We start from the raw sequence: 27,946 nt of genomic DNA, 5'->3' as shown, positions 1-27,946 counted from the left end.
TATACGTTTCTACGTTTAAGGTAAGGTTTATAGCTACATTCTTAATTAGGTGGCTTTTAGAGCTTATTTAGACATATCTACTTTCTATGGAGGTTATGTATGAATTATTCGCTTTCATATTCACTATGCTTTTAAACCTCGGGAAGAGATTTCTTTTGGAGAGAAAACATACGCTATAGAAAAACCTCACAAACCCATGTAGCCATGAAAATGTACATTAACCAAGCAATCCACTGGCCAAAGCCTCCAGATCTGCCAGAGTTTCGATAGGCTTGGCAGAAGCTTGGCTCTTCTTGCTCTTGGGCTCGTCGTCGCTGTCCGGCTCCGCAAAAGAGACACGCTGCTTCTTGCTGGGTCGGGGTTCGCGCTCGGAGGCAGAGTCTGAATCGGAGCCGGGTATCTCGAAAGGAACATGGGGGAGGTGCGAGAAACCGCCTTCCTCCTCCGACATCTCGGCCTCGGCCTCCGCACGCTCGCGCGCCTTGCGCTTCTCCTTTTTCTCGCGTCGCTTCTCGCGCATAACCTCCTTGTCCTCGATATCGGCCTGTTGTGTGCGCTCCGTTTCCGCTTGGAGGAACTTCTCGCGCTGGGTATCGGCATCGCCGCGGGCCTTGAACATGTCTTCGTCTTCCATTTCGTACACTTCGTGGGCATTGCCCTCGTCGTCGTAGACCAATTTTGTACCCTTGCCCTTGAACTTGAGGAGCTTCTTCTTCGACTTGAGCAGCTTCTCGCGTCGCTTTGAGTCGATGAGTAGTGGATCCTGACCATCCAAGTGCACCATCTTGACACCCCTGGCGTCTTTGGTCTTTGTCTCGGCATCGGAATCCTCCGAGTCGGAAGAGTCGCTCTTCTCGCCGAGATCTGCGTCGCCTGCGGCGAATCTGCGCTTGACTGACAGGAAGTCGGCATCCTCGTCGGCCTCGTCGTCGACATTTGCACCAGCGTCCTTGGGGGCGCCGGTAGCCACCATCGTGCCCTCGTCGTCGATGAGCTTCGAGTAGTGCTCCGACAGTACACCCTGGTTGCGTCGCTCAAACATACGGTCGTACCGTGTCCGCACCTCCTTTTCGTCCTTCTTATCCTTCTTCTCTGTGTCTGAGTCGTCATCACTGGACATGTGTGCCATTCTCCAGGATTCGTTCTTGCGCTCCTTCGCATCGTCACCCTTGATGAACTTGATACGCGGAGCACCGGGAAGACCCAGACTGGCTGCATACTCTTCTAACGGAAGCTCCTTGATGTTAAATGTCTCCTTGTCCTTTTGCACGTAAATCGACTTGCAGTAGGAGATGAAAGCTTTCTGGCCCAGATATTTCAGTTCTGGATCCTTGAAACACATGTTTTGCAGTTGGTTCTTGACACTCTGCTGCTTGTTCGACTTGATGTTGATCTTCTCAATGGGCACTTTCTTGTGCTCAAGCTGCTTGAGGAATCCCTTCTCCTCGCTAGGATCTAGGAAAAGCACAGCACGACCAACACGCTCGTAACGGGCCGTCCGTCCAACACGATGAATATAGGTATCGGCGTCTTCGGGACAGTCCATTTGGATAACCCAATCGACAGCGGGGAAATCCAGACCACGAGCAACGACATCTGTGGCGAAAAGAACAGCGTGTTGAGCCTGAGAGAACTTCGTGGTGATATCCAGTCTTCCTCCCTGCTTCTGCCGCCCGTGCAAATGGAGCAAGGAAATACCAGGCTGCAATTGTCTTAGAGATTCGTATACGTATCGAACTTGCTTGCCCGATGACAAAAAGACCACTGTCTTAGATTTGAGATTGCTGCGAATGAAACTCCAAAGGGTATCAAGCTTCTGCGGGAGTGGAGTAATGGTGTAGTGTTGCTGGAGAGTTGAGGGGGTGGCGGAGGCGGCGGCTTCATGGACTGAGACGTACTCAGGATCCTGCAGACTCAAACGAGCCAAATCACCGACCTTCTTGGTCTGCGTGGCACTGAATAGCATAGTCTGGCGCTGTTTTGGGAGATGATCGAGGATAGCATCCACGGTCTTCTGGAACCCCATATCCATGATACGATCGGCTTCGTCCAGAATCAGCATCTGCAGGTTATTCGTCTCAAACATAGCAGTCTGATCCAAATGTTGCAACATGCGGCCGGGTGTGCAAACCAAAATGTTCATCCGTCCCAGGCGATCCTGTTCCTCGCGCAGACTCTTTCCACCAATAACCAATCCAGCAGAGAAATTGTGGTATCTGCCAATCTTGCGCAGCACCTCGAAAATCTGAATCGCTAGTTCACGGGTAGGCGAAAGAACGAGTGCGCCGAGACCATCCAACTCAGTCCACTTCTTGCGATAGAGGTTCTCGAGAATAGGTACTAGAAAGGCGAGTGTCTTTCCGCTACCGGTTTTGGCAGCACCGAGGATATCGCGTCCCTTGAATGCATGATTGATAGCACGCGATTGGATATCGGTAAGGGTTTTGAAATGAGATGCAGAGAGGCCTTTAGATGTTGGTTCGGAGAGTGGGAGATCGGAGAAGTTTTTGATGGGGATTTTGAGGTCGAGATCCTCAACCTGTTTGACAAGCGTAGCTAGGTTATCCTCACCACGCTTTCGCTTTAAGACCCTTCCTGTATCCTGGTGAGTCTTTGACTTCCCTTTAACTGCTCGCGGCGCCATGATGTGGTTTGAGTTGAATCTTGAAAGTTAGCGGGCGGTGAAAAACATCTTTTTTTTTCTTCTTGGGAGCGAAAAACGAAGGCGGTAGGTAAGGCGGTAAGGAGCTAGTCAGGTACATAAGACATCTATAAAAAGTAGATCTTTTGATGTCTTCGACTTATTTGTTGTCTCTTTTTTGATGGACTGTCTGATTTTGTTTACTATATGTTCTATCTATCAAAGTCTTTGCCAATTGAAGAGCCATTAATCTCTTACATGTTGCTGCTAGTGCTTAACCGCGGCGCAGCGCGCGATTTATCGCTGACTCAGCGACTGATAAGCCCGCGCGGGCTCCGCGGTCTTATCCATGGATAGATCTTCTCATGAGCGCCGAGAACATCTTTCTACCTCAAAAGTTGCAGAAGGCAGGCAATATGTCGGACGACGATCAGGATTTCCTCGACTCTCTGGAGAAAGAAGCCACTGAGTTTAACAAGGTATGTATCCCTCTACACGATATACATCTATATTCTGACTGACACGCGACACACAGGATGTCGAGATCGATCGCATTCGCAAGGCATTCAGCCTCGATTCGTAAGTCCAATCTACCTCCAGCTATGCAATGGATAATCACCTCTCTCTATATATTCTACAGATACTAACGTGCAACAGCTACGCCGTCCTGGACCTCCAGCCCGGTGTTACAGAAAAAGACATCAAAGTCCAGTACCGCAAGATCTCACTCCTGATCCACCCCGACAAAACCAAGAACCCCGCTGCTCCCGATGCCTTCGATCGTCTCAAAAAGGCACAGACAGCTCTTTTAGACGAGAAGCAACGCGAATACCTGGATGAGTGTATCTCCGACGCGCGCCGCCTCTTGATCCGCGAACACAAGTACACACTCGACTCTCCCGAGCTCAAGACTGAAGAGTTTAAGGTCGAGTGGCGCAAGAAGACGGTCCAGGTGCTACTGGAAGAAGAAGCGCGACGCCGGCGACAGCTCAAGGCGCGCTTGCAGGAGGAAGGTCGTGAGCAACGCAAGGAAGAGGAAGAGCTTGAGGCGCGCAAGCGGAAGCGCGAAAATGACAAAAAGTGGGAGGATACGCGGGACGAGCGGATTGGTAGCTGGCGTGATTTCCAGAAGGGTCGCAAACCTGGTGGTGATGAGAAGAAGAAGAAAAAGAAGATGAAGGTGTTGGGCTGATTTGAACTTTTTTTTTCTCTTCTGAGCGTTACGGGAGTTTGGGAATCTACTTATGAGTTGTCATGGCTACGGCCGCAATGAAGCATCTTTCAAAGTGCATTGGGTGAATTGTATCAAGAATTAGAAGTCCAAAAGAAACCATGTGCCGTCATTCACGACATGGACGTGATCCACGAGAATCTACCGAGTTCCACCGAGAAACCGAGCAACCGCGGGGGAAACGCGGGGGTTCCGAGTTGCCATTTTCTTTATACCTGATATATCTGGGGAGCTTCAACTACTACCTAGGTGTGTGTACATAGATATATCTGCATCTAAACTTGACAGGCGTTGTATCCCCGCAGTGGATTAAGCTGTGTCTCCCCGAAACCCACACCCCGCCCCGAACCTCGCTCTGTCAACCTCAAACCTCAACAGCATGACTGAACCGACAGCAAAGGCTGCGCCTTTCCGGCCGCAAGACCACCTCAAACCGTTCCCACCATTGTCACCAACAACATCCCAGCCATTGAAAACATCAAACCCAACCAATAAAGAACCCGAGCCGAATCAGAATGGAACAGCACACACCAAGAAACAACCCTCGAATGATTCAACCAACGACGAAACTATCCCCCCTCTCCCAACCGTGATCGCACGCATTCACGCCCGCGTGCAAGCCTTCCTAAACGAACCCCACGCCCCGGATACGCTGCTAGCCTCGGTTCAACGGCAAACGCGGATCTCGCTAGAGGTAGTCAGCACCGCGCTGCAGCGATACAAGCTCTCTGAACTCTCTCTCTCCTACAACGGCGGCAAGGACTGCCTAGTCCTGCTAATTTTGTTTCTGGCCGGATTGCACCCATCGCGTGTCCGCAATGACCCGCAAACCCCCACCACAGATGCAAACGCCAATGCAAACGCAAACGCAAACGACGCAGACCATCGCTCCCCCGCAGACCTTGAAGCAGAGGCCCAGATAGCCGCTGCGACGGTCATCCCGGCGATCTACGCGCTTCCCCCTGATCCCTTCGATGCCGTCGAAGACTTCGTCGTTTCCTCTGCTGAAGCTTATCACCTCGCTATAACAAAGTACACTACTGCGCCGCCGGATTCTACACTCCGGTCTAGCTTTGAGGATTATCTGGCGCGCCACCCTAGTATCCGGGCTATATTTGTCGGTACGCGGCGGACTGATCCGCATGGTGCGCAGCTGACGCACTTTGATCGGACAGATGGGGGGTGGCCTGATTTTGTGCGCGTGCATCCCGTGATTGATTGGCATTATGCGGAGATTTGGGCGTTTATTCGGCATCTGGATTTGAGGTATTGTTCGCTCTATGACGAGGGTTATACCAGTCTTGGCGGTACCTCTGATACGCATCCTAATCCGAGATTGCGGGTTGGGGCTGATGAACAGTATCTTCCTGCTTATCAGCTCACTGAGGATCTGGAGGAGAGACTTGGGCGCGAATGATTTGAATAGTGTGGATTGTCTTACCTGTGTATAGATTGAGATTTATATCTCATTGGCCTTTTCGGATAGATTGCTTTGCGCGTTACAGTTGTGCTCGCGCACCTTGGATCTTGAACATGGACACCTATGTGGAGTAGTTTTGGTCTTGAATAATATCATATTAGACTGCGCAACCAACTCATTAAGGTGCGATAGCGTTCTTTGAACGAAGTCTTGAAACATGCATCTTGTCACATATTGCTGAAAACATGCGTAGTTCATATAACTGCGAAAGGAAAAAAAAAAGCATTTCCCATCCTCCCATCGAACTCCATAAAAATGCAAAGCAAACTCCGTAATAATACCGTGTAGAGTTGTATAACAATAATGCAAATGTTCGAAAACAGAAAAACAACTGAATATCATATCGTGAATCATGAATTGCGAATCGTGGAACAATTCTAAAAAGAATGCAAGGCTGAGCCTGAGCCATACATCGTTGATACATTCTGCGAATGGTAACAGATGCTGCGCATTTGGATATTGGAGAGCACCTTGAAAAGGTGTTGATCAATCTTACCCCAGGTGATAAGATGATATGGAGCTTCCCATGCAAAGACAGAGATGCGTGGGAGCATGTTGCACGACAAGCTTAAGTGCACGAGCGAGCCGGAGAGAGGATTATCATGGGAGAAGAAGAGGCGGGGGATACAGATCCCGCTCTGATGTTCTCTTTGCAAGCCTCCATAGTCGGCGAGTCTGGCATGACAGTCTTGGAAGACCCACCAGAGAGATCAGTGTAAGAGCGACGGCTCAGGGAGAAGGCTCGACTGCGATAGGCGGGCGTGTGGTCAAGGGCGTTGAGGCTCCGAGACGACAAGGAACTACTCCGTGCACTGCTTGATTTATTCTTCATGTGTGGGTGGCTGTGGGGTCAATTAGAATGGGATGGCTTGCGATGCAGTCTAAGTATTCGGACATACCAAGGAGATATCGAAGTTGCCGGTGTCCAGTTAGAGCCCACTCCAGCTGGAGACGTGTAGCTGACTTGAGAGTTTGGAGTGAGATGAGAGCCACGTTTCACCCCAGGGGATGGAGTAGATCCTTGCACCACTTCAACCGAGTAATTGTACTCTCCGGCACGGTAAGCGCGACGTTCATTGCTCTGTTGCTTTAGAATCTTTTGGGCTTTGGTATCAGCGAAGCGTAGAAGCAATTTTACCCCATCGTCCTTGGTGACGTTGTGGAATTCCATCAGGACCTTTTCGGCAACATCACGGTTTTCGAAACTGCAAATCAAGATTCAGTCTTCAGTCAGAACAAATAATGAGCAAGTGGCTTGGTTACCGTGCAAAGCCCACTTCCTTGCTCACACCTGTCTTCTCATCGCGACTGATTTTCTCCGAAACGACACGCCATGGCTCAAAGTGACGACGCAGATCCTGACAAACTTATAAGAAATCTATGGGATGGGTAAAAGGTAGGGTTTGTATAACTCACAGCTTCAGTCCAATCAATTGGAATGTTGGTACAGTATATATTGGTAGAAGACCTGTCCTCCAGATCCTTCAGGCGAGAGTTGCGAGATTTCTGGGCGAAACTAGCTTGGTAACCGAGGTAAAAGAAACCGCGGATGCAATTCTCGCAGGATTCGAAGCTGTAATACTGAACGAAACCGAATCTGCAAAAATATTAGAATAAATCATCGAAAAGAAGGTTCGTGGATCAAGTACCCTTTGCAAAGACTGGTGTCCAGGTCCACGATCGCCTTACAACGCTCAATCTTTCCGAAACGGGCTGCATAAGCATGCAGCATCTCATCAGTGGTTTCGGGCAGAAATCCTCGGATGTAGACGTTGGTTATACCCTCGCGATTCTCTAGACACTTGGCGAGTGTCAACTCAGATGGGTTGGTCCACATGGCAGGCACCGCGCGTGGGATGGGAGGCTCTTGTTGAGTCAAAGCCTCCAGGTCTTGAACCACGTAGCCGTTTGGGGTCTTCATCATTTGGAGGGGAAGCGATAGCGCCCCAAGCTGGGAGGGAAGCATACCTCCATAAGAGTAACCAGACATGGACCCGCCATCCATTCCGGAAACAAGGGCTGAGGGATAGTAATGAATCTGACCAGTGTTCTCCGCTTGAACTTCCTTCTGGCCTTCAGGCATATTCCATGCAGCTTGCTTGTTGGCAGTCCCGTCATTCATGTCGTAGTTCATCATGTATGGCCACGAGGAATATCCGCCAGCCACCACAGGGTTGACATTTGGATAAACTCCCGTTGAAAGATAGGAAAATTGGCCCATCTGATCGGTCTGACTAGAGACACCGTTGGGAACAAATGAAGAGACGGTCGGAACGCCATTGAAGACGGTAGAATTAGGAACCAGGATAAATGGGCTGTTGTACGCACGGTTGGTATTTGACCAGTCCATGTTTGTGTTCACTTGAACGGGCGCGGTGCCCTTTGGGCCGTTAAACTTAGAACGGGCATTCTGCAGATTCAATCCTCTGAAAAGATTGGTCAGGCTTGCAACGCTGCTTTCACGGGAACTCGGATTGGTGGATTGCTGGTACCTGGGGCCACACGGTGTACGAGGCTCGTTTTGGTGGTAGTGACCAGACTGGGAGCTTGATGTTTGACCAGAACCAGAGGAGCTATGCTGGGACCCCTGGGCGTGCATCATGAAGGGCATACACTGATAGATATCAATTTTGTCAGCTAGTTCTTCGATGTTTCCGGACATGTAAAGAAAAAGGGCTTGATGAGCAACCCCGTTGGCCTCCAGTTGGCAAAATGCCCCAATAGAATGTGTTAAAATCGCAGGGATATCTAACCTGAATTCCTGTACCAAATTATATAGACACTTCTGACAAGAAAGTCTGACTGCTGTCCAAGCATGCCTGGGTCAGCCAAAACGGAGACTGAGGTGGTAGTTGAATATGACCAAAATTGAGTGGAAGGCTTACCTTTTGTCGAGGATGCAGCCTGCCGTCAGGCTGCAAGGCGTCTGATGATAACTCGAAGCGAAGACGAGATACGTGGGGATGAGGTATACGGCAACGAAAGTCTGGATGGCCTTGAAATGGAAAATGGGATAAATGGGCCCGGGATGAGACCGATAGCAAAGTAAATGGGGGGATGGGGATGGGTGATGGGATGGGAGGATGAGAATGGATGAGATGCAGAAGAGAAATCCCAGAAAGAATGACAGAGTTGGATGAGGAAAGAGCGAAAGAGCGTAACGATAGGAAGAGAAGGAGCTATGGTGGGAAAGGGAAAAGGGAAGTCACATGGGTAGAAAGACAACCTTTTATATATGCCCATGTACCTAGAATGTTGGGATGTTGGAAATATTGCGTATGCTCTGAAGGCATAGACACATGGAAATCCTAGACTTGAACAAATTGAGGAGAATGCTAAATCGTAACAGTTTGATATCCTAAAATCATGTCCATGAAGAAAGAGCAGTAGGTACTGAAATGGGGGGAAATATCCAGAGGAAAATACTCACGAGGAAACTTCACTCAAAATAGAAAGAACTCTTATTGAGACTTCTCCTGCAATCACTTGTAAACCACCGAGAAATCCTTACCACAGTGCTCCCCAACCTTATACAACCCGCGAGCCCAAGCAGGGAGCAGTATTAATGTATACCCAAAATTTGGTCTGATCGATGTATCTTTATACATGTTGGACATTGAATGGAAGGTAGGCTCTAGAAAAAGATACAGAAAAGGCCCCTAATTAGTGTGCTGCTTGGATAAAGATTGATAACCTTGGAACTTTATCATAGATGCAAATATGTAGACTTTGATATCGAAATGCAAAACACCTAATATGTAAGTCCATCAACTTCCATGATGTGACTACATGGACTGTACAGGATGCAGAGGCGCGGATCAACGCTAGATAGACAAGATCAATCGCGAAGTATGTTGTAGATGGACGAGTAAAGGGTATGTATGTAAAGTGATCCAAACTCCCGAGAAATGCCTAGGCAGCCTGGAAAAAGGACTGACAACGGAAAAGAAAAAGCAAAACGACAAAGTAGAAAGGTAGGGCCAGATGTATGTAAGTTTCATCTCGGTGATGCCGGGTGACTGGTAGGTGCTGAGAGATATTCCTCGGGTACCTTTGGGACACGAGGAGAGTTAGCCGTTTGCACCATGGCGCGGTGTTGTGCGCGGAGAAGGTCGCGCTGTCGCTCCTTTTCTCTGTTGGCTGCGCCACCAGTCAGCCTCCGCATGCCGCTTCGAATCATTGATTCCAAGGAGTGTGGTCCATCAGTTGCACTGCGAATCATGGGTGCAGGTGGATGGATCATCTTCTTAGTCACCGGGCGTTCCTCTAGATCCGAATGCACCTCGTCAGGATCCTCATCGGACAGGAAAGCGGAATCGCTGAATCCAACGGGAAGTGTGGTATTGGGTATATTAGAAGCGGTGTGGACATAGAGATTGTTGGCAGGGGAGGTGACAGAGCGGGTGTGGGAACCAGATCGTAGTATCTGTGAGGTGTTTGGAGGTATCGCCGTGGCCGGGGAGTACACACCCGGACCGTCGAAGCGGAAGTTGGGAGGGCGAGATTCGGCGAGACCATTATGGAAGGACGATGTAGAACCTGTCCGAGCGAGTGATTTCCGCAAAATTGGCGCGGTCTGCTGGTCGTATAGATGTGCATTGGTATCCACGTAGTTACCAGTGAACCCTCGCAGCATCGGAGGAGCTACAGGGTTCAGCGCAGGGGTGATTGTATCAGTATCATCGAAGAAATCATCCAAGCTATCCAGCTTCTGCACTATGTCTCCCATATTGCCATCAACCTGGGTATCGATTGATTTCATGGTATCAGCTCTGATTGGGAAGAACGAGTCGCTGTAGTCGTCCGCATGGAATGCCACACTGGGTGTCATTGCATCTTCCTCTTGCCTATCTTCGGCCTCAACACATGTGTAGAAGACAGCGTGAACGTTATGCCGGGTCATGCTTGACTGGGTTGCAGGCATAGGGACTGACCATCCCGTCGGTTCAGGAATTCCGTACAGACTCTGGATTCGCTCGTACTCTTTGCGGATCGCACGAGAAGAGGCTGCTGATGCCATACTCATACGAAGATGTTGACGCTCCATCGGGTTACCTGAGACTGTAATAATATGATCTAGAACCTCCAGAGCCTGAGGGCAGAGATTAGTCTGTAGAAGCCGGAGTAGCGGGGAGATTAGATCCGGGCCATGGCAGGTGACCTCAGTGCGCCGCATGTCCACCTCAGGAATCAAGACACAGAGAATCCTCATTGTTTTGATGCGGAACCAAGCCGTGGTATTAGTGAGGAGTCCCATAAGGAAGATGAGGCACTGGAAGTCTAGCCGGGGGAAGTAGTATGACTTGATCTCGGTGATGATATGGTCGAGGAAGACCCCGGCGGTCTTGTATTGTTGGTTGGCAAACCCAAATAATGATGCTGCAAGACGAGGGCATCGCTCACTCTCAGCGACGCGGGCAAGTATGCTGGCACGAGCGATAGGTTTGGGGTCACTAAACCCTTGGTCGAAGCATTGAAGGAAGTGGGGCAGGTTAGCCAGCACAGTGAACAGATGCCGAGTTCCGTCTCCGATGAGATCATTGTTTGGAAGACTACTGAGAGTATGAAGTAGGTTGAGTGTACGATCAAAGGACTCAGACGATTTCATTCCCTTGAAGACAAGGTCCTGGAGGCCATCAAAGCCGCCTTCCCAGTTTGGTGGTTGACCTTCGATAAGGTTGGCCACCACAACCGGATCACTGAGATCGACCCGATCGAGGAATTTCTCAAGCATACCAATACTCTCGATAAACTCAGTCTCATGGATTGTATTGAGGCAAGCGCATGTCGTCCAGAATAGCTGGGGATAATCCAGAAGATCAGATGGCGCTAAGGAGCTGATGATGATCTTCAAAGTGGTAAGAATCTCCATCGAAAACGTTTGGTAGTCCGTTTCTTCGTCTGCAATAGTGTTGGAAAGCCGGGCGAGCATGTCAGCCAGCATTCGTGAGTCCAACGACGTCGAGATACATCGGAAGATCTGGAACGAGCGGCATGCTAAATGGCGCACTGGACACGAGGTGGCCCAGTTCAATGCTTCCTTGGCCCACAGGTCGCCGACGCCTTCATAAGCAAGGTTAAAGAACTTGACGACGTCTCGTGTGACAGAAGCCATAGCCTCAGGCACCCGGCGATCATCGGCCTCTTCCTCTTTACCGCGGTTCTCTTCGTATTCCCAAACGACCTCGGGGTCACTCTTACGTATTGATTCCACAAAGTCTTCGACGGATTGTCGCGCACCCCCCAGGGCGTCATCCTCGAGCTTGGCCGCTATCAATTCATGGATAAGATGTACCAGCATCTCACGAGCTTGCTCCTGCACAGTGATTGTATAATGGTCCCAGAGAATGAGAACGATGTGGATCAGCTTGACAACATCACTCAGGGCGAGGGTCACTGGAGCAACCATCAGATCAACGAGGAATATCAGGGAAACCTGTCCAAGGGATAGACCAGCTTGCTTGTTTCCGACAGGAAGCACTGTCCCAAGGTCTGCAACATATGGCAGAGTTTTGATGTCAGGAGGAGGTGGAGTGAGTTCTTTCCGCTCTTGCACCATGTTCTTTGGCACAATCTGCAACAAGAAAAATTCAATGACCTTTGATCCTGCTGGAGTCCCAGACAAAAACACAACCATTTGCTTAGCATACTCCACGAAGTTTTGCTCTTTGCGTTCCAGACAAATGCTGATGATAAAATCGAGGACCAGTTGCACATTTCCTCCGTGAGGGCCTGTTGCTAAGGCCTGCCACAGTGCTTGTACTTGATTAGGTAGGATTGCACTGCCGCGAATAGTTATCTCGAAGAGGTTTGCGAGCAACATGTAGGACTTTGCTGTAGGGCCGCCGTTCGGGTCAACCTGTAGCTCCATCGTCTGAACCCACGGCAGAATGGCGGCAACCATATTTCGCTGGCTATCTGGTCGAAGATTGCGGAAATGCAAAGAGAACTCCGAAAATATAGTGAATGCCAGATCAGAGTGCTGACTAGCTAATCTTTTCGAGATCTCAAACTGCGCCAGCTTGTACACTGCAGTAGTCTTGTCCGAGATACTGATATCGAAGTCTTGAATCCTGGAGTTCTTCTGCTGACGTTCCTCGAGTTTTCGAAGAAGCTTAGCAGACTTCATTCGGATCTCACGCTTTTCGTTGCCCAGTGTCACCAAGACTGCTCCTAGAACTCTCCAGAATTCGAGCGGATAATCTGGATATTCGAAAAGCACCTGCGTCACCACCTCAAAGTAGCTCTCAATGGTCTTAGGACGCTCAGTAATGTAGCACATCTCAATTGATCGCTCCATCAGGTAGGAATGTTCCTGATTGTGGATGATGAGGTTCTTGAGAGCACGGCGGCCAATGGTATGCCATTTGTCACTGATGGTGTTGAAGATCATTTCAATCCATGAAAGCATGCGAGTGACATCGAATTGGAGGACAGAACCGCTTTCTGTGGTGATGCTGATGGGGCCAGCGCAAAGAAAAGCCATTGCACTTAAGGCTGCTGCGCGTAGATTCTTCTTCTCAATCTCCATAGCAGCAGCAGTGTTTTTCATTTCACCAGTCTCATGTGGTCGGGCCATGGAAAATTTGCGCATATTCTCTTCTCTTTCAGATATTTGAGATTGATTTGGCGAGTATCCACACCAGTCCTCCATCAGAGAGAAAGCAGACTTCCGCGACTCGAAGGGCATCCAGCGAGAAGGATCCTTGGTACGATTAATGCCTTCAAAGATCTCCTCCATCAGTCCACAGAAATGGAATCGCAGGCGCTGGAATTCCCAGTCATTCTGAACCTCGGCGTCACTTAGGAAAATTCGAATATCTTTTGCATATGTGACAAGGTTGTTGACGATCCAGTCGTCATTGTAAACCTCGGGCTCTTTAAGGAAGTGAGACGTAAGTTTGTAAACATTCGTGACCTCAGTGCGCAGGCGATCGGTCTTCCTGTTTCGACGAGGGCTGCTGGGGCTGCGGTAGTGGTTGCCAATCCTCATCTTCGCCTCTTCGTTGCAGGTAGTGACAGCGTACTGCAAAGATTCAAGAAGCGTGCGATAGAGGTTTTTATGAATAGATCCCAAAGCAACAACAATAGCACTGCGGATGGAATCCCGTTCAGCAGAAAGGAGAGGAATAACAAATGCAAAGAGGCTCCGAGCAGAGCTGATCTTGTCTTGAGACTGGTGGGCTCCCTTTGATGCTTTGCGCGCATGTTGGGCATTTGCCAACTGGCTTTGCGATTGAGCTCCAACACTGGTGACAGTAGTACAGGCCATGACTAAATAAAGCTTCCATTGCTCGACGAGGATCTCGGATGTCAGATTATTTCTTCCAATGGGGCGACTCTGGTACGCATCCATGGGAGCATATTGCGGGAATCTTGTACTCTCAGCGAGAGATGTGATGATTTTGTGCATCTGAACCAGACGTGCACATACAATCTCCCTTCCTAGGGTTACAGCGAACGGGCAAGTCTCGAAGCTGACGCGGATGATGTTGGGAAATACCTTAGCCCACAATGTTGAATCATAAGAGACTTCACTGCTACACAGTTCGATAAGAGTATTCTGAGAGGCGCTTCTTCTTTTACCCTTTTGGATTCTGCTCCGCTCTGCAACAGTCAGATGCTCATCATTCACATCTAGGATTTGCTGAGAATCTGCCTCAAGGATCCGGATAATTCTTGTGTTTTCCTTTCCAAGAGCGCTGTCAAATTCGGTGATCAACCGCAAGACAGTGATGGCAAATGCTCGAACACGTCTTGACTGGGAACACAAGAAAAAGAGCCCATGTGACTCAATCTCCTCCACGTGGGCGAGGATACTCGACAAGTCGAGGTGCAGAGCTCGGCTGCCAGAAATGGATCTCTCCAATTGATCCATTGCTGCCGCGCCTTTCGTTTTTTGCTTGATCTCATCAATCCAGATCTGCAGTAACTCGACATATAGTCTCAAAGTGGACTCGATATGGCCCGGTCCAAGCATTCCTTCATCTGACATGGTGGAATAGCGCTCGTCAAAATTGAAGATGAATCTAGCAAAGCCGATTGTAACTTGTTGAGCGTGCAATTGCCGCGCAATGGCCTTCAACGACTCCGCGGAGGAAGTAGCGATATTGGACTGGACGTGGGCGGTTCCCGTACAGAGAAGATTGATGAGTGAGTTGAATGGAATGTGATCGGAGAGACAGCGAGGAAGCGCTTGGACTGCCACATGAAGCAGATCGTAGAATCCTTGCTTCTGGTCCAGTGTTGTGACATGGTCATCGCCACGACGACCGAAGCTAAAAGCTTCTGATATTGGTGTTTTAGGCGTGGTTCCACCGAACTTCTCGTCCAAGACTGCCTGTCCGCCGAATGTGTTATCACAGAGCAAAGTGATCTTGCCTAAAACTTCACAAAATCGGAAATAATATTCCTTCACATTCTCACTTAATCTCGAGGTATTGACAGGTTGCCATGAAGTTGGATCTTGCTTCTGAGAAGCGCTAGGCACTTTGTACTCTTTAAGCAGCTGGGGTCGATGTGAATACACAGGGGTTGAAACGTCGGTGAAAGGATTTGGGAGCGAGCCAGTTGGTATGGGAGGGCATAATTGGTCACTTGTCTCCAGATCAGACATTGTAGCCAGGAAAGCGCGGATTCCAATGACCATTTTCTCCGGCTCCATCTGTTCTATTTTCAACTCCCTGCCAGATAGGAACAGATCCGAATTGATCAGAGGGAAAATAATGCTACGGAAACAGACATCCGGATGCTTGAACCCGATGATTTGAATTAACTGGATCAACGGATCGGCAAACACCGGCTCTGCGCTCATGTACGTTCTCCTGCCAGTCGGCAGAGCAATCTTTGCCACCTCTTCGACTTTGCGAAGAGTAGTTGTGGGGGAGTCGGAGAAGCGGAAGAAATAGGTCCAGACCAGACGACAAATGGCGTGGAGGGCGGGCGCACGAGTAGGGCGGTCCTTCAGACGTGCAGGCAAGCTCGAAATCATTGAGAGCCATTGTGAAGAGAATGTCTCTTTGTTGGAGATGCAAAGTAATAGCACATTCAACGAGAAGGAAGATGCCCAATGGCGAGGTTTGATAAGAAGCTGTGTCAGGCGCGGTTGTATCAGGTCCACGAATTCCTTCCACCGAGGCAGTGAAAGATCGCAGCTCGGGTTGGCAGCGACAGGGAGAAGGAGTTTTTCAATCACATAGCAGTATGCCTGTTTGATACGCTGCCCGTGAGCATTGACAAACAAGCGTGCGAACGATCGCATGAAATCGCAAGACTTGGGCCACCCTTCTGAAGTCATGGGCAAACGTAGATATCGCATGCAGAGAATCAATAATTCTGACTTTGAATCGCCCTCACGAGATGGCCCCCTGGCAATTTCCTCTTTCTGATAACGCTCGAGTTCCGTCAAGTAACGACCAGCGACGCCGGAGAAGTTGGATTCACTCATGATGCCCAGCAACTGACCATAGATTCTCCAATTAGCCATCCGCAAAGGTGACGCCGAGATCTGATCTGGGTCAGAGGTTTTCACCTGGCCAAACACGATGTCTTCCAGGCGATCCGCCATATCGAAAGTGATTGAAGCCAGGCTACTTTGGTTGAAGATCTCAATCAGAACTCTACAGACTAAGTATACCGAGACTGTTGCACGTCGCTCTATCAAGGCGACATCCTCAGGACGACTGAGAAAGGGCTCAGCAGGTTGTGTTGGCTCAGTATTGCGGCGTAAGAGGTGGGGACCATTCTCTGTGGTAGCGGGCGAGGGCCTTTGCTCATTCAACATCTGTCTCGCTGTAATAGCCGCATCTCCTTTAGCCTTGCGCCAGAACATAATTGTATCAATCAGGGGTTTCGGTTTCTGCCGAGCGATATGTCCCAAAGCCGATATCAATTGATCAAACGTCGGGTCTGCTCCTGGACCACAAACCTCCTCCACGGGAGCATCGGATTCCCCCAACTTCAAGATGGCCTGATTGATCTTGTTGTCCGCCTGTCCAACAAAGGAGTTGAACAAATGATGCAATGCGTATTCCCCTACAGTCTTTGATTCTGAGTGATGTTTGGACTGTGAACGACTATCTGACCGTTCACGTCTTGGTTTTCCTCCCGAGTTCATTCGGCTGTGAAGCAGAGCAGCGGGGCTCACATCCCTTAGTGCTGCGTCATTGTCTTGGATCGTACTCAATGTTGGCGGCAACCCATGACTAACGGATATCCCGGGTGGTGTCGAATAACCCGAGTGCGTATCGAGAGGGTCGAATTTCGCAGGAAGGGTAGCCTCGTCAAACGCGCCACGGCCGAGGGACGCAATGAGTTCCGGACTCAAAGGGCTTGCGGAAGCGGCTGATCCGGCCATGCTCGTGTTTCGTGAATGCTGCATACCATGTACGATAGAAGTCTGCCGGTGGTGACCATACGAGTTGGAGGGCCGTCTTTCTAATCCCACTTCATATCCTGGAGGGCGGCTACCTGATACTTCTGGGCTCTTGGAACCGGAATGACCGCGTCGGGGCTGGATAGGGGCGAGAGTGGACGGATCAACTGGTCTTCCTCGGACGGTAGAAGATTCGCGACTGTGCAGAGGAGTGGACTGCGCGGTCCTGGTGCCTCGACGTTCCGACGGAGATGCGAGGTTATGATGTGGTGCAGACTTAAGATCGTCGGGAATGAGGGGCAGCGTTGTCTGGCCTGGGCCAGCTTTGGCAGGGTGTGAAGCCACTGGAGATTCAAATGTCAGACCGAGTCCGTTTGCTCCGATAGCGATAGTGTTTGCAATACGTACTGTTAGATATTATAAGCACCTCATTGCTCACCTGCAAGCAGCCTTCTCAAGAGTCAAATATTGTAAGCTGAACATAGCCAATTAAAGAAACCAAGGGGTGTGAGGACTTGGAGCGAGAGACCTTGATGTTTTTATCGGGCGCACGGGTACTCCGTACACCTGGGAGGAATATTATTAAGCCTCATATTATACTGGGCTATATATTTGTATTTATATGTATTCAAATCATTTTGATCTTATGAAATTCTCTATAGGTTCTGTATTTCCTGGATATTTCCTTTTCTTTTATATGTCATACATCTGGCCATATTCATCTGATTCCTTGATGTCCCGTCGGGCACCGCACCCCAGGACTTTTTAGCCTTGGCTCTTACGTCTCCCCCAGAGCCTCACTGCCAGTGTACCTACTGACCAGACTATTCTTTTTTTGCTAGCCCGGTTTTTATTTCTTCTATTTCTTGTGAGGAATTGCAGATTATCTAGAGAAAATCTTTGCCTTTTCTTTTTTTTTTTCCCCTGGAGTTATATATCATATGTTGTCATAGCTGCAAGAGCGGGCTTGACGTAAGGAACAAGGCTCTCAAGGGGAACGTCTGATCGAATCAAATGCATGTCCCCTTTGAAAATTGAAACGTCTACTCCGTACTTCCATGGAGAACGCGTGGAGAAAAGGCTATCTGGTTTATATGATTCGGTATATCTACTGGGATACACCTCTATTTTTGGAGAAATTCATTCCGTCTTTCGGTTATATATACATAACCCGTGGGCCGATGAGGTCGAGGTAGCAGTAACAGCGCAGCACGCAATTCCGCCCAATAGCCCAGCTTGAATTATTTTGAGTAGCAACTCTCAAACAATTATTGTATTCTAGAATATCTTAAATATATTCAATGTCATAGTGACTCGGAACCTATATTATAGGTGAAGTATAAATAAGATAATGTTTTGAGGCGATCTGCCCCAGGTCAGGGGGCAAAGCCGGGATCCGAGAGCCTAGAAAGGCAACTTGCCACGGGAAACTGTCAAGCCTTTTAAGGTCTTTAGCACATTTTCAAGGAAGAAGCGTATGTTTTAGAAAAGAGGATAAGCGGAAATCATTCCGCATAGAGGGTGAAGATATAGAGTGTAGAAGGTAAAAGCGTGTTATCTCCCGAGTGGGCTTGCCGCCTTTCATTCTTATCCGAGCTCCGCCTTTCCACTTTGCGCAGGTGTTGACCTTTTTGGGAAAACTGCCGTGGAAATGGAGTACGGAGTACGGAGTACGAAATGGGCATTGTTCGAGCCGATTTTGTTTCCGATGAAGTTGCCCTCGGCCATATCTCACCCCACAATATAGTACAAAGTACAATAATTATTCGTATATAAAAAATGTCTGATTTGTATCTGGAGATCTTTCTTATTTTTTGTTTACTTTCTCATTTTCTATAAATCAATTTTATCCCTTTTTTCTAGAGTACCTTTTTTTTTATATGTACTTTACTCCCCGAGGTCATTATTTTATGTACGGAGTACTTCGTGTACAGATCGGGAGTTCACAAAACGTAAGCAGACAGCGGTGAGAGGAATTGCCCGTGAAGATCCACAGATAGTCGGAATCCGCCCCAGGACGCCTGGAAGGGGATCAGACCACCTGTTGGCTTCTTTCTTCTTCTCTGTACTTTGTACAAAGTACAACTCTCATTTGGGATATTCACTGTAGGCATATTTGCCAAAACGTCTATTTTTCCTCTTTGAAAATTATCTTGTGTTCCCCCCGGCCTTGGAACACATTCAACCCATTCTGCCCTCCCGGCGGGAATTCACGCCACAACAAACCACCCTGTTCCCCCCGTGAGATACGCACCACCATAATGGCGCAACTGGATACACTCGATTTGGTCGTCTTGGTGGCCCTCTTGGTGGGTAGTGTTGCCTACTTCACCAAAGGTAGCTACTGGGCCATTCCCAAAGACCCATATGCCTCCTCGGCCGCCATTAATGGAGCTGCCAAGAGCGGCAAAACCCGCGACATCGTGGAGAAGATGGAGGAGACAAACAAGAACTGTGTTATCTTCTATGGTTCTCAGACTGGTACTGCAGAGGATTACGCATCTCGACTCGCCAAGGAAGGCTCTCAGCGCTTTGGGCTGAAGACTATGGTCGCCGATATTGAGGACTATGACTACGAGAACCTGGACAAATTCCCCGATGACAAGGTCGCATTCTTCGTGCTGGCCACTTACGGCGAGGGTGAGCCCACCGATAACGCCGTGGAGTTCTACCAGTTTTTCACCGGTGAGGAAGTTGCCTTTGAGAGCGGCGTCTCCTCCGAAGACAAGCCTTTGTCCGCAATGAAGTATGTCGCTTTCGGTCTGGGTAACAACACTTATGAGCACTACAACGCCATGGTTCGTCAGGTCGATACCGCTCTGACCAAACTTGGTGCGCAGCGCATTGGAACTGCTGGTGAGGGCGACGATGGCGCCGGCACCATGGAAGAAGATTTCCTGGCCTGGAAGGAGCCCATGTGGGCTGCTCTGTCGGAATCCATGGATCTCCAGGAACGTGAAGCTGTCTATGAACCCGTTTTCTCCGTTGTTGAGGATGATGAGAAATCTCCCGAGGACGAGTCCGTCTACCTGGGCGAGCCCACTGCCTCTCACCGTGAGGGTCGCGCTAAGGGTCCCTTCTCCGCGCATAACCCCTACATTGCCCCGATTCTCGAATCCTCGGAACTGTTCACTGTCAAGGATCGTAACTGTCTGCACATGGAAATCAGCATTGCTGGTAGCAATCTCAGCTACCAAACTGGTGATCACATCGCTATCTGGCCTACCAACGCTGGCGCCGAGGTCGATCGTTTCCTTGAGGTCTTTGGTATTGAGAAGAAGCGCCACTCGGTGATCAACGTCAAGGGTATCGATGTCACGGCCAAGGTCCCTATTCCGACCCCGACCACCTATGATGCCGCTGTTCGCTACTACATGGAAGTGTGCGCCCCCGTCTCTCGTCAGTTTGTATCGACCCTCGCTGCTTTCGCTCCCGATGAGGAGAGCAAAACTGAGATTGTCCGCTTGGGTAACGACAAGGATTACTTCCACGAGAAGATCACCAACCATCGCTTCACCATTGCCCAGGCCCTTCAAAGCATCACTTCTAAGCCGTTCACTGCCGTTCCTTTCTCGCTGCTCATTGAAGGTCTCAACAAGCTTCAACCCCGGTACTACTCTATCTCTTCGTCGTCTCTGGTTCAAAAGGATAAGATTAGCATCACCGCTGTCGTCGAGTCTGTTCGTCTGCCAGGTGCTTCGCACATGGTCAAAGGTGTCACCACCAACTACCTCTTGGCTCTTAAGCAGAAGCAGAACGGCGACCCGTCCCCTGATCCCCACGGCCTGACTTACTCGATCACCGGTCCTCGTAACAAGTACGACGGTATCCACGTCCCTGTCCACGTTCGTCACTCTAACTTCAAATTGCCCTCGGACCCGTCCAAGCCTATCATCATGGTTGGCCCCGGTACTGGTGTCGCGCCCTTCCGTGGTTTCATCCAGGAACGTGCAGCACTTGCTGCCAAGGGAGAGAAGGTTGGCACAACGGTTTTGTTCTTTGGATGCCGTAAGAGTGATGAGGACTTCATCTACAAGGATGAATTCAAGGTATGAAATCAACTCTCTCACACTTGGAATCCGAACCTTCACACTGACATGATTCCCTTAGACCTTCCAAGACCAGATGGGCGACTCCCTGAAGATTATTACTGCTTTCTCCCGTGAAGGATCCGAGAAGGTTTACGTCCAGCATCGTTTGAAGGAGAATGCCGAGCTCGTCAGCGACCTGCTCAAGCAAAAGGCCAACTTCTACGTCTGCGGTGATGCTGCCAACATGGCCCGTGAGGTCAACCTGGTCCTTGGCCACATTATTGCCCAGCAACGGGGTTTGCCCGCTGAGAAGGGTGAGGAGATGGTCAAGCACATGCGTAGCAGCGGCAGCTACCAGGAGGACGTCTGGTCATGATCTCATGATTGATGAACACTTCTTTGCACTTCTACCATGCTTAGATGGTTTTGCCTATATATTATCATTTTGTTCGATACGATCGGCCTTTTGTTTCATTTGTGCTGCATGTTTCCCTAGCATTGGCCTCATGTTGAGGCAGGCCTTCACCTTGCTAGCCATGGACTGCCGCCTGAGCGGTGTATGACTTTAGACTTGTGATTTTAAAAGGAATTTAATTTTTTTCCGGCTTCCAATTGAAAGTAATCTTATGTTTCATGTATGTAAATATCTATGCAATTGGAAGTATGCCCTCCTGGATGTTTTCGGCTGTAAGCGCGGACTTTAGACGTCATTTGAAACCTCGACTTCTCTCATATTCCCCCACACCGACCGAGCAATCCCTGCCCTTAACAGAGTTAATTTGGAGATATGTGCAGTCCATAATTCAGCGCTATCAGTCTTCGCCATCTCAATCCCCTGGACCTCTTACTCTCGGACGTATCCTATCCCCGTAAGGTGGTGCGCCGAACCTCAAGCCCAACCAGCTCCGTGCTGTCAGATACCGCGGGTTGTTGAACTACGATGGCTTATGTCGTGCCCATTCATCGGGCAAGCAGCATTCACCATGCAGTGAAGCTAAACTTCTTTTCTCCAGACGAAGATTGCCTAGTGGCAGCGTGAGTCTCATCCTCCCGTGAAGCCGCGGAACCCAAGCCGACCTCTCACTCGGTGACGACGAGCACGATAGCTAACCCTCCCACGAACCCACAGAAAATCCAGTCGTCTCGAATTCTACACGCTCACGCCAGATGGACTCGTCCTGACCACGACCCGCGCTCTGAACGCGCGGGTCACTATGCTCGCGCGCCTGCCAGCACCAACTAATTCGCCAACCGACCACCTCTTCGTCGGGACGGACCGATACAACTATTTTACGATAACATGGGACCGCGAATCAAACGAGATTAAAACAGCACGCACCTGCGTCGACATCGCCGAGCCCTCATCTCGGGAGTCCCAATGCGCACCGCGATGTCTGATCGACCCCACGGGGCGGTTCATGACACTGGAAGTATACGAGGGTGTGATAGTTGTCGTGCCGATCGTGCAACCGACGAAGAAGCGAGGCCGAATGTCGATGGCTGGGTCTCAGACTGACATGCCGCTACAGGTTGGAGAGCTTGATAAGCCGACTACATCCCGCATCGACGAGCTTTTCGTTCGATCCTCGGCATTTTTGCATTCGGAATCCAATCCCTGGCTTGCACTGCTCTATGAAGATAATCAGCAGAAGGTGCGACTTCGAATCCGTGAGTTGGATTTCACGCCCGGCACCTCGGGGACTTTGGCAGATGCTACTTTCAAGGAGGTGCAGAAGTTGGAGGGAGGTGAATTCGGGCAGGAGCTTGATCTTGGGTCATCGCATCTTATCCCTATCCCGGCTCCATTGGGCGGTCTCATTGTGCTTGGGGAGACATCGATCAAGTACATCGATGATAACGCTAATGATGTGATCACGCGGAATCTTGACGAGGCAACGGTCTTTGTAGCCTGGGAGAAGGTTGATAGCCAGCGGTGGCTGTTGGCCGATGACTATGGGAGGTTATTCTTCTTGTCTTTCATTCTAAATAACTTGGGCGAAATCGATGACTGGAAGCTCGAGTACCTGGGCAAGACGGCTCGTGCATCGGTGCTGATTTATCTCGGTGGAGGCATGTTGTTTGTTGGCTCGCATCACGGCGACTCGCAGGTCATTAGACTTGATGGAAGCTCGTTTGAGGTCATCCAGACATTGTCTAACATCGCACCGATCCTCGACTTCACTATTATGGATCTTGGGAACCGTACAAATGAGAGCCAAACGCACGAGTTTTCGTCCGGGCAGGCTCGAATTGTGACGGGATCGGGCGCTTTTGATGACGGGACGTTACGCAGTGTGCGGAGTGGTGTTGGCATGGAAGAGTTAGGCGTATTAGGAGAAATGGAGCATATCACTGATCTCTGGGGACTGCAAACCCAAAGCAAAAATGACTACCTGGATACGCTTGTCGTTACATTTGTTGATGAAACGCGTGTGTTCCAGTTTAGTCCTGATGGTGAAGTTGAAGAGTTGGATAACTTCCTGGGTCTTTCACTCACGGAATGTACTCTTCTCGTCACAAGAATCCAGGATGACCGTATTCTCCAGGTCACAGAACAGCGAGTGCTAGTGGCTGATTTAGAGAGCGGAATGGTGACGTTCGAATGGGCGCCTCAGGACCAGAAGTTGATCACTGCCGTGTCGGCCAATGATGACCATCTGGTTCTCGTTATCAGTGGCCAAATCGTCGCATCCTTCGATATCAGGGACAATGTCCAGATCATAACTCAGAAGGATCTCGGCGCCGACCAGCAAATCTCTGGCCTGACCGTCCCATCAACGCCTACAGGAGTTTTCATCGCAGGCTTCCCACAGTCGGCGAGGGTGTCAATCATGGCTATTAATGACTTCGCTGTCCTTCAGACAAAATCCCTAGGCCCTACTGGGGAGAGCTTCCCTCGATCAGTTGTTGTGGCCGAAGTGCTTGCAGACAGCGAGCCTACCCTCTTTATCTCTATGGCTGATGGCTGTGTCATTACGTTTTCACTAAACCCACAAGACTACTCGCTAAGTAAGATGAACAAGCTGATTCTTGGTTCCGAACAACCTACATTCAAGAAACTCCCCAAGGGTGATGGCCTATACAACGTCTTTGCTACCTGTGAGAATCCTAGCCTCATCTACGGCTCTGATGGCCGGATCATCTACTCTGCAGTGAACTCCGAGGGCGCCTCACGGGTGTGTCATTTGAACGCAGAGGCATTCCCAGATTCCATCGCTGTGGCAACCGAGAAAGAGCTGAAGATCGCGCTGGTTGACAGAGAGCGAACAACCCAAATTCAAACGTTACCAATGGGCTCGACTGTCCGTCGTGTTGCATACTCTCCTTCTGAAAAAGCATTTGGAATTGGCACGATTGATCGCAAACTCGAGAATGGTGCTGAGGTTGTAAAGAGCCACTTTGTTCTTGCTGATGAGATCATGTTCCGGCGTCTTGATGCGTTAGAACTGGGCCCGGACGAACTGGTGGAGAGTGTCGTTCGCGCTGAGCTCCCGGCTGGGAAAGATGAAAATGGAAAAGAGATCATGAAGGACCGATTTGTTGTCGGCACGGCATTCGCAGACGAAGACCAAGAGGAATCGATCCGCGGGCGGATCCTCATTTTGGAAGTCGACCACGGCCGCAAGCTGAGCCAAGTCGCCGAGCTGCCGGTTATGGGGGCCTGTCGGGCTCTCGCTATGATGGGTGATTGCGTTGTTGCGGCACTTGTGAAGACCGTGAGTACCAATCGGCTGTATGTTTGAATCCTCTACTGACAGCATCTAGGTCGTTGTGTACAGAGTCAAAGTTAATAACGTTGGACCAATGAAGCTCGAAAAGCTTGCTGCATATCGGACCTCTACCGCACCAGTCGACGTAACAGTCGTCGACAACCTAATCGCGGTGGCGGATCTCATGAAGAGCCTTTGCCTTGTTCGGTACACGCCGGGTCATGCTGGGGAACCTGCCAAGCTGACTGAAGTCGGTCGTCACTATCAGACCGTCTGGAGCACAGCAGTTGCCTGCGTCGGAGATGAGACATTCCTCCAGAGCGACGCCGAAGGAAACCTTATCGTTCTCTCGCGGAATATGAATGGTGTCACCACTCAGGACAAGCACAGACTAATCCCTACTAGCGAAATTTCGCTCGGGGAGATGGTCAATCGTATCCGACCAGTTAGTATTCCACAGCTTGCCAGCGTTACGGTGACACCGCGGGCGTTCATGGCAACAGTAAGTTCATCCCAGTCGACCGGGTTGACCGGCATTAAAGGTTCATTTGCTAACCCATCCAAAGGTTGAGGGCTCCATTTTCCTCTTCGCTGTCATCAACCCCGAACATCAAGATTTCCTCATTACCCTGCAAGCTATTCTTTCCACCAAAGTCAAGTCATTGGGCAATTTGTCGTTCGATAAGTTCCGCGGCTTCAAAACTATGGTTCGAAGCGCTGATGAACCGTACCGGTTCGTGGACGGCGAGCTTATTGAGGAGTTTTTGAACTGCACACCAAGTATGCAAGAGGAGATTGTGCATGAGCTAGGCTCCTCGGATGTCGAGGAGGTCAAGGGAATGATTGAGGCCTTGCGGAGGCTTCACTGATATCTTACGAGGAACCTCTTTCTTGGGGGCATCGGCGATACGTTACGAAATATTCATGAATACGGATAAGATGGGGCGATGGCTACATAGTTTATAGAAGGGCTCAGGATAAAAGTTCTGGCTCGGATATGACTGGATTGGATGCATTTCAAGTGCAAATAGTAGATGTTATGACTTCCAAGTATACGGTATTGTGCAACGTAGACATCTTTTAGTAGCGGATTCTGGGAGTAGTTCAGAAAATTCACTCAAAAAGCGAAAGGGGCCGTGGAGGTCCTATTAATTTGGAATCTACTATTAAAAAATACAGGAAGCAAAAACCCCATCAACCATGCAATGCACACACAAGAACCACCCAAGACCCAAGAAGAATCAAACCTCATAGATCCTTCTTGACCTTCTCATCAACCTCCTCCTCCTCGCTCCAATCCAACAACTCCATAATCTGATCACGACTCAAATCCTCCGCGCGCTGATCCTTCTTCACCCGCTTAATATAATTCTTCTGACGCTTGCGGGCCATGTCATTCCACTCAGGAACACCACTAGCAGCAGCCATAACATCCTCCTCATCCTCCAGCTCATCATCTGTGTGATCGACTTCACCAAGGACCTTCCCTTTTCCGCTATCGCCACCAGCACGCAGCGAGTTCGGTGACACCTTGACCTTGCCGAAGTTCGCTCTCTCCTTGTCGCGCTTCTCCTTCTCCTTCTTGCGGTCGCGATCGTGCATCCACTTAAACAATTTCTCGATGTATGGCCGGACGATTAAGTAGAAGACCACACTGCCGATGACTTTTGTCCAGCGCTTGCCGCTCATCTGCGCGATGGAGGCATATCCGTTTTTGAAGAAGCGGGTGACGATCAACTCGAAGAAGGCGTAGAGTTGGCCGAAGAAGTCCTCGGCGGCGGCGGCGGCCTGCTCGCTCAGATCTGACTGTGGCGTGGACATGATGGATGATTTTGGGAGTTTTTGTTTGATTTGGTTGATGGGTTGGAGGAGTGGGAGCTCGGTCGCTACCCGCGGAGTTGGAAGGTTGTGGAAGAGGAACGACCAGAGGTAGTTAAGGGCAGAGTAGGGATTTTTTGGAAACAACAATTGAGGGATTAATTAGCAGGATCTGCGATTGCGCTTTGCGCTTCTTTGATATTCCGCGGTTCCCGCAACGAGAAATATGCCTCTTTGGGATTAGCGTGGTTTGTGTGCCGGATTAGCCGTTAATCCGCCGACGCGTTGTCGGCCAATCAGATGTCGTTGGTTTTATATGGGGACGCGCTCCGAAGCTTGTTGTCTCGTACTATCTCATCACCATGGAGCAGACTGAAGAGGCTAGTCTGGAGGAGGTCAGTTTTGGTATGGCCTTATCATATATCTGGCTAACTTTCTTTTGTAGCGCTTGAAATCCGCGCTATGGTTGTCCATCGGCAAGATCGTGGATGAGGAGACTATCAAGTTAGGCGTCAATGCCACTCCGCAGTTCATCGGTGCATTGACAGAGATGGTTTGGGCTCAGATAGGTATGTTCACTATTTTATGTTAAGCTCCTAATTTTTTTTGTCTTTGTAACTGACTATTCGCAGAGACGGTTAGCCAAGATCTAGAATCCTTTGCGAAGTAAGTAGGAACCATTGCTGCGATTGAGTAGGAAATAATGCCTATTCTTCCTGTGGGATGGTAAATCTAACAGAAAGTGAACTGACCTCATCTGATATAGACACGCTGGGAGATCTACCGTCAATGTGTCCGATGTAATGCTACTCGCTCGCCGCAACGAAGGACTGGATTCAATTCTCCGTGCTTTCGTTGAACAAGAAAAGCAACGCCAGGAAGACTCCTGAAGGGTGGGCTGTTAGCCAGTTGCGATAAGAACACACCGTCCACTACCATGCAGTCTCACAGGCTACTGTCGGGGATCGTACATGACCTTCAATCCTGGGATCCCCAAATAAACTAAAATGTGAGTTGAAACATGAGATTTTAATAGGACATCCATGGCCATTGACAAGGTCGGCATCTTGTGTTGATGATCACATCTTTGACACATTTCTCCAGGAAACCCGCTCGAATTGTACAGCCTTGTAGGCAACAGGGGTACCAACCAGCGGCGTCTGTACTGCAGCACTAATGCTACCCTGCGGCCTTCATTAGTGCGATATGCCTTTGCCATCAAGACTCCCTCTTGTCCATGTCGATACCAGGCTCTTTTATATTCATATTGGGATCACCCGTGGATAAATGCACTCGTGACTAAAGCTGTGCTTCATCCAGCCAGCAGCGCCATGTCCTTGCAATTATTTTGGTGATACGCGCCAACCTGGAGTTATGCCGGAACATAGCCTAGGACATGGGCAAATATTTGTTGCAATCTCATCCCTGTTGGACCGCACCTCGTTCTGACTATCCCCACAAATTCCATTTCACCAATGAAAATATGCCATTCCATGTGTGGTAGACCCAGTTTAAATATCACATATTTCCCCATTGTACCTGTGTTTGTAATGTTTGTAGTAAGTGGACGTGGCGCAAAAGACCCAGACCCAGTGGACTGGGTGGAGGCAGACGTCATTTTCAACGTGGCGGTACTTTGTATGTGGACTCCAGCCATACTT

At 49.6% G+C, this 27,946-nt stretch overlaps 9 protein-coding genes across 9 annotated transcripts; 5 read left to right on the top strand and 4 right to left on the bottom strand.

The window, feature by feature from the left end:
• Positions 1–217: 217 nt before the first annotated feature.
• dbp4 (RNA-dependent ATPase HCA4) lies at positions 218–2,644 on the bottom strand (the record flags this gene model as incomplete). The annotated part of the gene is made up of 1 exon (XM_057252723.1): positions 218–2,644. One exon carries the CDS (start codon positions 2,642–2,644, stop codon positions 218–220), a length of 2,427 nt encoding a protein of 808 aa, XP_057112048.1.
• Positions 2,645–3,057: 413 nt separating this feature from the next.
• On the top strand, positions 3,058–3,833 carry N7479_005025 (uncharacterized protein; the record flags this gene model as incomplete). Its single annotated transcript, XM_057252722.1, has 3 exons — positions 3,058–3,120; positions 3,177–3,220; positions 3,299–3,833. 3 exons carry the CDS (start codon positions 3,058–3,060, stop codon positions 3,831–3,833), a joined length of 642 nt encoding a protein of 213 aa, XP_057112047.1.
• A 418-nt stretch (positions 3,834–4,251) lies between these two features.
• N7479_005024 (FAD synthase) lies at positions 4,252–5,289 on the top strand (the record flags this gene model as incomplete). The annotated part of the gene is made up of 1 exon (XM_057252721.1): positions 4,252–5,289. One exon carries the CDS (start codon positions 4,252–4,254, stop codon positions 5,287–5,289), a length of 1,038 nt encoding a protein of 345 aa, XP_057112046.1.
• Positions 5,290–5,920: 631 nt separating this feature from the next.
• N7479_005023 (uncharacterized protein) lies at positions 5,921–7,951 on the bottom strand (the record flags this gene model as incomplete). Its single annotated transcript, XM_057252720.1, has 5 exons — positions 5,921–6,194; positions 6,252–6,557; positions 6,616–6,710; positions 6,769–6,949; positions 7,002–7,951. 5 exons carry the CDS (start codon positions 7,949–7,951, stop codon positions 5,921–5,923), a joined length of 1,806 nt encoding a protein of 601 aa, XP_057112045.1.
• A 1,398-nt stretch (positions 7,952–9,349) lies between these two features.
• N7479_005022 (putative cell morphogenesis protein (PAG1)) lies at positions 9,350–17,442 on the bottom strand (the record flags this gene model as incomplete). The annotated part of the gene is made up of 2 exons (XM_057252719.1): positions 9,350–17,070; positions 17,433–17,442. 2 exons carry the CDS (start codon positions 17,440–17,442, stop codon positions 9,350–9,352), a joined length of 7,731 nt encoding a protein of 2,576 aa, XP_057112044.1.
• A 1,545-nt stretch (positions 17,443–18,987) lies between these two features.
• cprA (NADPH--hemoprotein reductase cprA) lies at positions 18,988–21,133 on the top strand (the record flags this gene model as incomplete). Its single annotated transcript, XM_057252718.1, has 2 exons — positions 18,988–20,775; positions 20,837–21,133. The coding sequence occupies 2 exons, from the start codon at positions 18,988–18,990 to the stop codon at positions 21,131–21,133; spliced, it is 2,085 nt and encodes a 694-aa protein (XP_057112043.1).
• A 564-nt stretch (positions 21,134–21,697) lies between these two features.
• N7479_005020 (DDB1/RSE1 family protein) lies at positions 21,698–25,336 on the top strand (the record flags this gene model as incomplete). The annotated part of the gene is made up of 4 exons (XM_057252717.1): positions 21,698–21,792; positions 21,887–24,473; positions 24,523–24,969; positions 25,034–25,336. The coding sequence occupies 4 exons, from the start codon at positions 21,698–21,700 to the stop codon at positions 25,334–25,336; spliced, it is 3,432 nt and encodes a 1,143-aa protein (XP_057112042.1).
• A 379-nt stretch (positions 25,337–25,715) lies between these two features.
• Positions 25,716–26,288, bottom strand: N7479_005019 (uncharacterized protein; the record flags this gene model as incomplete). Its single annotated transcript, XM_057252716.1, has 1 exon — positions 25,716–26,288. The coding sequence occupies one exon, from the start codon at positions 26,286–26,288 to the stop codon at positions 25,716–25,718; it is 573 nt and encodes a 190-aa protein (XP_057112041.1).
• A 359-nt stretch (positions 26,289–26,647) lies between these two features.
• N7479_005018 (CENP-S family protein) lies at positions 26,648–27,175 on the top strand (the record flags this gene model as incomplete). The annotated part of the gene is made up of 4 exons (XM_057252715.1): positions 26,648–26,680; positions 26,731–26,854; positions 26,918–26,951; positions 27,052–27,175. The coding sequence occupies 4 exons, from the start codon at positions 26,648–26,650 to the stop codon at positions 27,173–27,175; spliced, it is 315 nt and encodes a 104-aa protein (XP_057112040.1).
• Positions 27,176–27,946: the final 771 nt, after the last annotated feature.

This window comes from Penicillium vulpinum, assembly GCF_028829585.1.
Source record: "Penicillium vulpinum strain IBT 29486 chromosome Unknown utg000002l_segment0_segment0, whole genome shotgun sequence".
Taxonomy (NCBI): Eukaryota; Fungi; Ascomycota; class Eurotiomycetes; order Eurotiales; family Aspergillaceae; genus Penicillium; species Penicillium vulpinum.
This window is presented reverse-complemented; position numbering and strand designations above follow the sequence as displayed.